The sequence below is a fragment of the Peromyscus maniculatus genome, chromosome 5 (genome assembly GCF_049852395.1).
Source record: "Peromyscus maniculatus bairdii isolate BWxNUB_F1_BW_parent chromosome 5, HU_Pman_BW_mat_3.1, whole genome shotgun sequence".
Lineage (NCBI taxonomy): Eukaryota > Metazoa > Chordata > Mammalia > Rodentia > Cricetidae > Peromyscus > Peromyscus maniculatus.
Genome location: NC_134856.1, coordinates 85,777,075 through 85,786,000, shown reverse-complemented (window position 1 = coordinate 85,786,000; position 8,926 = coordinate 85,777,075). Strand labels below are relative to the sequence as shown.

The 8,926-nt window shown below is 54.0% G+C and overlaps 2 protein-coding genes across 9 annotated transcripts in view; one reads left to right on the top strand and one right to left on the bottom strand.

Moving 5' to 3' along the window:
- Positions 1-419: 419 nt before the first annotated feature.
- Positions 420-8,926, top strand: part of Gata3 (GATA binding protein 3) — a 30,316-nt gene continuing 21,809 nt past the window's right edge. Inside the window, exon 1 of the mRNA XM_016002884.3 lies at positions 420-637. The gene's annotated coding sequence lies outside the window, so the exon portion shown is untranslated. The remainder of the gene's footprint in view (positions 638-8,926) is intronic.
- Positions 2,103-7,022, bottom strand: LOC121829534 (uncharacterized). 8 transcript variants are annotated; one of them, XR_013051465.1, is made up of 3 exons: positions 4,661-7,022; positions 4,247-4,444; positions 2,103-4,061 (listed from the first exon to the last, which is right to left on the bottom strand). XR_013051465.1 is itself a non-coding variant. In XM_076572813.1 (3 exons), the coding sequence occupies exons 1-2, from the start codon at positions 4,614-4,616 to the stop codon at positions 3,919-3,921; spliced, it is 513 nt and encodes a 170-aa protein (XP_076428928.1). In that variant the 5' UTR covers positions 4,617-7,022; the 3' UTR covers positions 2,103-3,535; positions 3,896-3,918. The 8 variants fall into 8 exon arrangements, 6 of the variants coding, with proteins under 6 accessions (XP_076428928.1, XP_076428930.1, XP_076428926.1 ...); XM_076572813.1 differs by having other exon boundaries at positions 2,103-3,535; positions 3,896-4,061; positions 4,247-7,022; XM_076572815.1 differs by lacking the exon at positions 4,247-4,444 and having other exon boundaries at positions 2,103-3,535; positions 3,896-4,061; positions 4,503-7,022.

Sequence of the window (8,926 nt, the reverse complement as noted above, 5' to 3'; positions counted from 1 at the left end):
CTGCTCTGAATATGATGGTCACTACTGGCTGTGCTCTTAGAAGCTCCGAATGAACCCCCATTGATTCAAAAGTGAGAAGAAAATGCTTCAAACATGTTTATACCGATGGTAATGACCCAGTCCACAGAACAGTGACATTTATAGTGTTAATTTCAACCCTGCCAGAAGACAGTGGGCTGGCTTTGTAGGCGCCAGGGGCAGGTCACATTTCAGGCGATCTTTCTTGTCCCCCCCCCACTCTCCCCCCCATCCCTTCCAACTCTCTCAGTTTCACACACCTCTGATGTGCGGTTTGTGTGTTTGCAAAAGGGGGATGCTATTCATCCCCCCCCCCTTTCTTCTTCCCTCCCCCCTCTCCCCACCCCTTTGCAACCCGGAAGAGCTCCGCTGTCTACAGTGAGCCAAGGAAGGCCAAGGGGAGGGGGCTCTGAGCAAGGATTCACATCAGCCAGGTTTTACCTCTGGCTGGCAGCCTGACTGGGATGCAGTGAGGCAGCTGCAGACCAGGACTGCGGCGGTGTGGCGGTGGGAGCTTCGGCAACAGTGGTGAAGTCTGCCTGTCATTTCTACCTTCAGATCTCCGGCAAGTCGGGTGGAAAAATAAAAAACAGCTGGCCCTCAGGAGAGAGCTGCCCAGGTCAGTGAGTACATAGCTCTCTCCCTTTCTTCTGTTCTCCTTCTCCCTGCTCCACGTGGAGAGAATTAAGAGGAGGTCTCCCCCGTGGGGACAGCTGCCTCTGGAAGAAAGTCAACTAGACCCTAGTCCTTTATTGTTCTTTCTGGTCACTGGAAATCTTTGGCTTTCGGCCGTGACCTTGGGTGACGATGGTGTGGGAGTGTGTAGATGTCCTTGTTTGGAGGAAGGGGGCTTGTGGAACTTGGGGTGCAAAGAAAAACTGAGCAGGAGAATAAGAGCTGGTGGGGTTGCTTGGGAAGGGGCTCCAGATAGGTGCTTTTCACTGCATGGAGAACAGAAAACTGAAGGAAATAGCCCGTCTGCTCAGGAGCCTTCTCTAACGGTGGCTGCAATGTCCAAGTGTCAACTCCATGTTTATTTTTCTCTGCTTACAAGTATATGTTTAGGCGGATTGTCTCTGCATATCATTTAAGAAACAGATGTGCACTCAGAGATAAAGTTGGAGCCCAGATGTGTCCGCATCTGGCATCCTCTCAGAGTAGCTGGTGGTCGGTCGGTCGGTGTCCTTGCTTACAGAAGCACTCTGAGGTGGGTGAGAAAACCAGTTTCCCAGAGAGGGTGACCAGGGTTACATGGAGGGAGAAGGGCAGAGGGTTTGGACTTTCTCTTGGGACATCAGACCTCCAAGATGCCACTCAGAAATATATGCGCCCACAAAACAAACAAACAAAAAAAACAAGGATAATGTTAAAACGCAAGGAAAGTCTGGTGGATTTGAGAGGAACAGTTGCTCTAAAAATGTTATTTAATAGAGCAGGTGACAAAGTGACAAGTGTCATTCTGTCCAGAGTAGGAATGGCGTAACCTTGCCTGCTGCATCTCCCTTGACTTTATTTCCTATAGCTCTTGGCCCTCTCCTGCCCTTATAGACCACAACAGGACCCTGGAATCACGGTTTGAGAGTCTCAGAACTCTGAAGGGACAGATAATGAAGGTAGCCTTTCGGCAGCCCACCCACTTTCCAGTGGTGGTGGTGGGCTGTTTGTCCGGGTGACATACAACGGCCAAGGAACCTCAGGCAGTCAGGTTGAATGCATCCAGGTATTTCTAGATAAATGCTTGGCTGCCCAACTTGCTATTTGTGGGGAAGAGGGCTTCCTGTGAAATGGTTGCGCCCACCTCCAAGAATAAAAATGTTCTTCATCAGTTTGAACTAGGTCTAGATGTAATTTCTGTTCTGATAGACCAGGACTGTCGGTGTCAATGAGCTCTGGTTGTTGATTGCTTCTTACCTTAGGATTTAGCAGAAGACCCAGCTTCAAGGTTCAAGCCAGTGGCTCAGTGAGGCCTAAAGTTCCTTGCTTAGAGAAAGCCATGCGTGACAGTGGTCTACATACACTGTCATTTCCAGCAGCCCCTGAGTCTCTGGCCCTTTTCTGTTACAATCCCAAGCCGGGACACAGGGCAATCCGCATTTTCCTTTATTGACTGTTAACTCTGCCTTCTTGCAGGAAATACATGTGCTGGGTGTCAGGCAGAGACACAGTGAAGGAATGGATGCAAGCATCAGGGTGGATGGGGCCCTTCTGTCGGTTTGCCAATAGCCCAAAGCCACACAGAAAGGCCCAGGGAGGGTGCAGGTATGTGGGAGTCCCAAGGCTTCCATCTCCTTGGGCAATTTGTGTCCCCATAGTGAAGACTGAGATAGAGAAAGAAGGATTCTGACACTGAGTGGGACAGAAAGGGGAAACCTTCTGTTCTTTAGCCCTGGGCTGTTTTAACAATCTCTAGGCTACCCCGGAGGACTGTTTTATTCTTAGTGTCTAAGCCATTTCACACTTGAGTATGTGTTCCTTTTCACGTATGTCTTTGTGTGCCAATCCAATATTTCTGATTACTCCCTCCGCACACCACTAATGGTTGGAATACCCAGGGAGGCTTATTAACTGTGGGGAGGGAGTACCCTGTGCTTCACGCGGGGTCGCCTGGGACTGGGGTGCTGTTAGGTGAGTGCTGTCAAAGTGAATGTGGAAGGGTAGCCAGTCGCTCTCTCTGAGGTCCCGGTTTGTCCGGTGGAGGGGGTCTGCAAGCGGCTCATGATGAGTAAGCACGCGTGTCTGGTAGTTGTTTTATTTTATGTAACAAATTGCTGAAGTTCATGAGGTGGCAGGCTGTGGAGGGTGCACACCAAGCCGGAGGGGGGGGGGACCTAGATCCGAGAGTCGCCGGCCGTCAGTAAGGCAGGCAGGCAAGCAGGCAAGCAGGCAGCCTGATAGTGGCCCTGGTCAAAGGAACCGTGATGCCAGGGAAGTCTTGGTTTTGCACCTCCGAGCCCGGCATACTCAGCTTTTTCTGTGGGGTTGCCTGCTGTTCAGTGGCACTAAGGATTTCATGCTTTTTACAAGCCAACCTTGGCTCTCTGCGGGGTCTAAATCGCACCACCTTCTCGTTTTTCTTCCTTTGCTGTGAATCCCTCCACAGCCTTCCCCGCGCCTCAGCCCTCCTTCTCGGTGGATTGTCCCTCCAGAATCGGCGTTCTAATTCCTTAGGCTAATCTCGAGAAGTCAAAGCTCAGCATCTCCAAGATACAGCCCGTTTCCTCCTCTTGAAACCACCCAAGCGCAGGGAAAAAAGGATGCTGAAGCAGGCGCTGGGGACTGGAGGGAGGGCGCCTCACCCAGTCGGGAGAACCGGGAGGCCAGGACCGAAATGAGACAGGTGACTGAGGCTGGCCCTCCTACATCTTTCCTAAGATCGAGAGGCCTGTGTGTTCAAGTGATCGAACCCCAACCACCTGGCTCCGGATTTTCTTGGATGCTAGGCAGAATCCTGGGTGCTTCAAAGGTGGGACCTGGGGCTTCCCTAGGAGCAGGCCGGAACTAGAAGCTGAATCTTCCACTAAAAATTAATGGTGCCCAAGGTCAGGGGAGCGGCTGCGGGGACCTGCGCTTCCCAATGGGTCACCGGCATCCCTTCTTCTTTCCCACGGTTCCTAAGCCTTCAGGGCTAGGACCCGGGGAAAGCTAAGCAAAAGTGCACACTTTTTCCTTTCTAGGTGAGTTCTTTCTCTTCCCACCCTAGGCGAGGGCTCCCCAGTCACCCTCCCTCTCTCACGTGTGCTTTGTTCTATTCGAAAGCAGAAATCCCCGGTCTTCTCCCTGTCCGCCTGCCCCTTTCCGCTTCACCCCTACCTACCCATTTTTTTTTTTTAATCTCGCCAAAATCAGGGGTTTTCTCAAAGGGCGGGGGAGATCATACTGGTTGAGGGAGGGCCAGAATCCCTAGAAGCTGAAGGTGCAGGCCGGGGCTGGGTTGGGGGCGGAGTGCCAGGCGGGTAATCGCCGGGAGCATCTCTTCTCTTGTAGACTCTCCCCGTCGTTCGCCGCTCCTCCCGGCTTGGGCGGCTTTCCTCCTGTGTTTTCAACTGTGATAGATGAATGAGCAAAAAGGAAAAAGACAGGAAAAAGAAAAATCAAATCGCATAGCCAAAACAGTGGCTCATTTTGCTCGGAGGGTGGACCCCAGGCCCGCGGCGGGTGGGTGTGGGAGCCGGGAGATCTGTGGGCGCATAGTCTTTTCATCCAAGTTCCCATGGGTCTCCCCACCCACCGGAGGTTTCCAACTGCCAGTTCCTCTCGTGACCAGTGACTTTTAGGGTCTTTCTTTCTACATCACTAAAGTCCCCTATCCACTGTTGTAACTGGAAAAGGGTCTCCGTTGATGAGCGGGCAGCCTCAGCCAGCATGGCCCACTGCCTGACTCGTTCTCTACCGCTGTTTGATTTTGCTCTTTTCTGCATTTCAGCTCCTGCGGGGGAGGGTGGTGGGAGAAAAGGGGACACTTTGAAAGCTACAGTGATACGTACGTAATTTGTGTTTAACCATGAGGTCCGGGTCGCCAAGGCGAAGCGGCCTCGCCAGCGGTTTCGTCCGCTGAAGCCAGGCTGGCCGGTGGCGCCTTGGGGCTGTGTCCCCAGCATAACCCTCCTGCCCCGCAGCCGGAGAACTGTTTATACAGCTTTACCTGTACTGTTCTCGTATCCAGTGAAAATCCTTGCCCGGCCTGGGTAACCTAATCCGGAGGCTAAAGCGGAGGAGGGGGTAGTGGGGCTGACTCCAGAGGAGGAGGTGTGTTCTGCGACACAAGCAGGGGTCTCTCCTTTGCTCCTCCCCCGATTGGGAAGGTAATTCGGATTTGTTTCGAGGAACCGAGGTGGGGGATGTAGGATTTAGAAAGGAGACGTGGATTCATGTCCCAGCCTTCCCGGCTTTTTTCCCTCAAACAGGCACTGTGGATTGACGCGGCGGCCGCAGCTCCAACCCTCGCTCCAAGAAGGAACAGTGGTCCGGGGGGTGACCAGTGGGGACTAGCAAGACCAAGGACGAGTCTCCCACCGTGGCCTGCTTGGGGCAGATCTGGCTCCCCCAGCCTTTCTTTTACCACTCCCAGGCCTAAGACAAAAAGATCAAGGAACAGGATCGGTACTTTCACAACCAGACCCTCCCGGTTATCCCCGGCCTGTTAATCGCTGCGCCCGGGTCGGGATTGCAGCGTGCACAGAATCGAATTAAACGCATCTTGGTGGTTATTGTCTCTTGCTAATTGCTTCAACAATGGCCACTGTTAAAACGGATACACCCAATTAAAGGCCCCGCGCCGTCGCCCTGGGTTCTCGCCACCGCCCTGCTTCCCCAGTCCGAAGCGTTGCAGACCTCCAGGTTGCGAACCGGATTGGTAAGGGGGCGCCGGCGCTGGCCTGGATATCTCTGGCCTCCACTTCCTTCTCAGACGCACAGCGACCACGGTCTTTTCACTTTGTTTTTATTGATCAATCGCATCAAAGGAAGATTGATAGAGCTGAAATGGGAAGGGACTTTTCCCCTAGTCCTCGGCTCGCCGGGGACCGGGGCTGTGCACTCGGTTTCTGGCCTTCGGTGCGGTTCTGAGCTCTCCCCGACCTCCCAGCCCCGCAGGTTCCGGGCTTCACTTCAGTCGGTAACCGCGCCCTCAGGTCCGCCCAGGCCGGCGCCGGGGCTCCAGGGGCGGGGGGAGGGACAAGGCAGTACGGCCCCGCTCGGCTTCGTTCTTCAGCCTGCAAATATTTGCTGCCTCTAGGAGAATCCTACTATTCCTCTTGCGCTCGGCTTGCAAAGTCCTTAAGTAAACACGCTCAAATGACCGCCTTAGGCATTTCGAGGCACGCTCTCTATCCCTGCCCAGGATTAGTAACTTTAGTACTACGACCCCCAAGGTTCGGCTTTGCGGGTCCCTCTCTGGAGGGCAGCGCTCAACCTCCAAGGTAGCATCTTTCCGCATCTCGGCCCCGCGGAGCTCGCCTGGCCTCTCTCAGAGTCAGGCTCGAGTGGGTGATGGAAGTTGCGTGGATTTCTACCTTTTGGGTCTGTGGCCCAGTCACCTTCAGCCTCTTTGCAATCAAGGCTTCCAAATTCTGAAGGGGACAGACTGTGCCTACTTGCAGAGGGATGGGGTCTCAACGCCCCAGTGAAGGCAAGTGGGAGGGACCTGAAGATGGGCAAGTGTGTGTGTGTGTGTGTGTGTGTGTGTGTGTGTATACACACGCGCGCACGCGCGCGCGCTCGCGGACGTGTGGTGGGGGTGTCCCAGCTTACTCCAAGCATAGAGAAAGTCAGATCCATTTCTAACCCTTTCCCCAAGAGGGCACACATACCCTGCTCAACTTGACGCCTACAGCAGCAGCCCCAAGGCCTGGGGTTTTCAGATAGGCCAAATTGGTTCCGGTCACCCAACACTGCACCAGGTCCCCCGTTCCTTGGAGGGGTCTAGCTGAGCCTTCGCTTGCTCCTCTCCAGGATGCAGGGTCCCCAGGCATCCAGATCGTTGGTCAGCCCCTCACCCTATTGAGGGAGGCCTCAGGAACCACAGGAGCCAAAGGCTCTAGGCAGCAGCGGTAACAACAGGCTCCTTGATGGCTTTCTCTTGCCTTTCCCCCAGCTTTGCCAGATGCTCCTGGGGAAGAGGGGGGGATAAGCAACACCGAACCCAGGCCCAGGTGCCTGGGGTGGTATCCCCGATCTTCAGGAGGGCGCTGAGGCGTCCCCTAACGAGGCCCGGTTCAGCTTTGTAGGCTCTGGCATAAAGGATTCCGACCACCCTTTCCCTTCTTCCCTCCGGCCTCAAGCCCCCTCCCCTCCCCCGCCACCCGCCAGGGGAGGAGGAAGCCCGGCCTGCATTTGTGAGCGAGGCGGGTCAGACCGGCGCCTGGCCTGGCCCAGACCCCCGGAGTCCCGCTCTCCGCCTCAGGCCACGCGCCGCAGCCTCTCTGGGCTCGATCCCTTCCCCCTTCTTCCCGGTGGGTCCCGGAGCCGACCTCCGCCCTCCCTCCCCGGTAACCCTCTCCTCTCTTTTCCCCTCCCCCTCCCCTGCTCTGTGTTTCTGACTCTGGGGCTGGGCCCGTGACGTCAAACCCAGTGTGGCGTCGGCGAGACTGGCCGGCGCGGGCCATCAAAAGAGCAACGTCCTCTTTCCCAATTACCCACTGTCAGTCCGGGAACAGGGGCGGACCGGCTGGGAATTACATGTTAAATACCCCCTACAGGCTGGCTCCATTACCCCGGGCATCCAGCCTCGGGCCCCCTACCCCTCTTTGCCAGCCCTAAACTACCTCAGACCAGGAGGGGCCTTCTAGATGTTTCCTTTTTCCAAGGGAGGGGAGTGTCCTCAGCATCCCAGCGTAGCTCCTCTGGGTGATTGAATTAAAACGAATAATCCGCTCCATTCCCACTACCAAATTTATTAGAGAGGAGCCCCTACTAGGGAAGCGTTCCTTTTCAGAAACATTTTCTTTTGCAGTCTTTTAAACTAAGTTCTAAGGCGCATAAATTAACACGTTCAAGTCTTGGCGTCAGCAGCTTTGATTCTTGTCTCGAGAAGGATTTCTTTTGCTTTTTTTTTTTTTTTTTTTTTTTTGATGTATAGATCTCAGTGCCCAGGACCAAAGAGTTTAATGCTTATTTGTGGGTTTTTTTTTTTTCCCCTCGAAACTATGAACTAGGGTCAAGCTGATTGGTATCCTACACAACTCACCAGGACACAAGAACACTACTTTTTTTTTTTTTAACTCCCATCCTTAATCTTAATCCACGGCCTCTTAGCAAAAATGTGTGTGCGGTCCTCTCTGCTTGTTTATGGAGTGGTTTCCGGTGAATGTTAGACATCAACTAAATAATTAAAAGGTTTTGAGAGCGCCGTGAGCTGGATGAGATGCTGGCAGCTTGATTGGCCCAGGAGAGATGAGTTGGAAGAGCGAAAGTAAAAATCGATATTCTAAGACTGGGTCGCCTCATAAACGCGAGATCAAGGGGTGCAGGATAAACTTGGGAGGGAAACTTATATTAAAAAAAAAGGGGGTATCTTCATGCTTTGTATTTAGAAATTCAGCCTTGATTTCGAACAAAGATCAATGTAAAAGATGAGGAGTGGAGAGAAGCTCCAAACCCAAGCCCTCGGGGCACATTTCCAAAAAAATTTTAACTTGTCTTCAAGGGTTGTGCTTTAAAAAGAACACACTCCCCCCTACTTCCCCCTACACACGGGCTTCAAGGTAGACATTGATGCTTTTTCTCCACAGTAGGACATTTAGAACTTTTTAGGAAGGGTTTGTCGGGAATCGAGGTTTTGTATTGGTGGGAAATTTTAAGGGGCAAAGGAATGAAGAGGCAATGACACCTTTCAATTCCAGTAACCCTCCAAGCGAAGCTCTCTGTCCTGGAGGTTGGACTGGAATCACCTTCTTGTACACTGCCACGGGGTGCACCCCAAGTCTTTTCCCGCCGGACCTTGCTCTTCCCGGCTGTGTTTTCAGAACCCAGGCTGCAGAAACCTCAACGCCACTAGGGGATGCAGTGACTCAAAAGACCGAACAGGGCCGCAGAGGTTGCAGCCCGTGGGGCGGGGCGACTGCGGCCCGGTCGTGGTCTCGCCCAATGATTGGCTCTTACAATGGCCCCGCCCTCGTCTATCCCCGCCCCCTCCACAGGGCGTCTTGCGGCGGCTCTCCCAGCGTCCGCGGGCTGCCCACCCAACAGACCCCGGCCCCGAGACCTGCAGAATCCCCGGAGGTTGTCGCTGGGTCCCACCTCGGAGGTCAGGGTTAGGGTCTGTGGAGGGGACCGTTTTTGTCGGGTGGAAGGCAGAGTAAGGAGGGCCCCGAGCTGGGCAGAGGGAAAAGTTAGGCCACCCGAGTAAAAATCAAGTCAGTTCTACACCGCACTTCGGGGACCAGTGAGCCTGGGTCTTGCCTACCCGGCT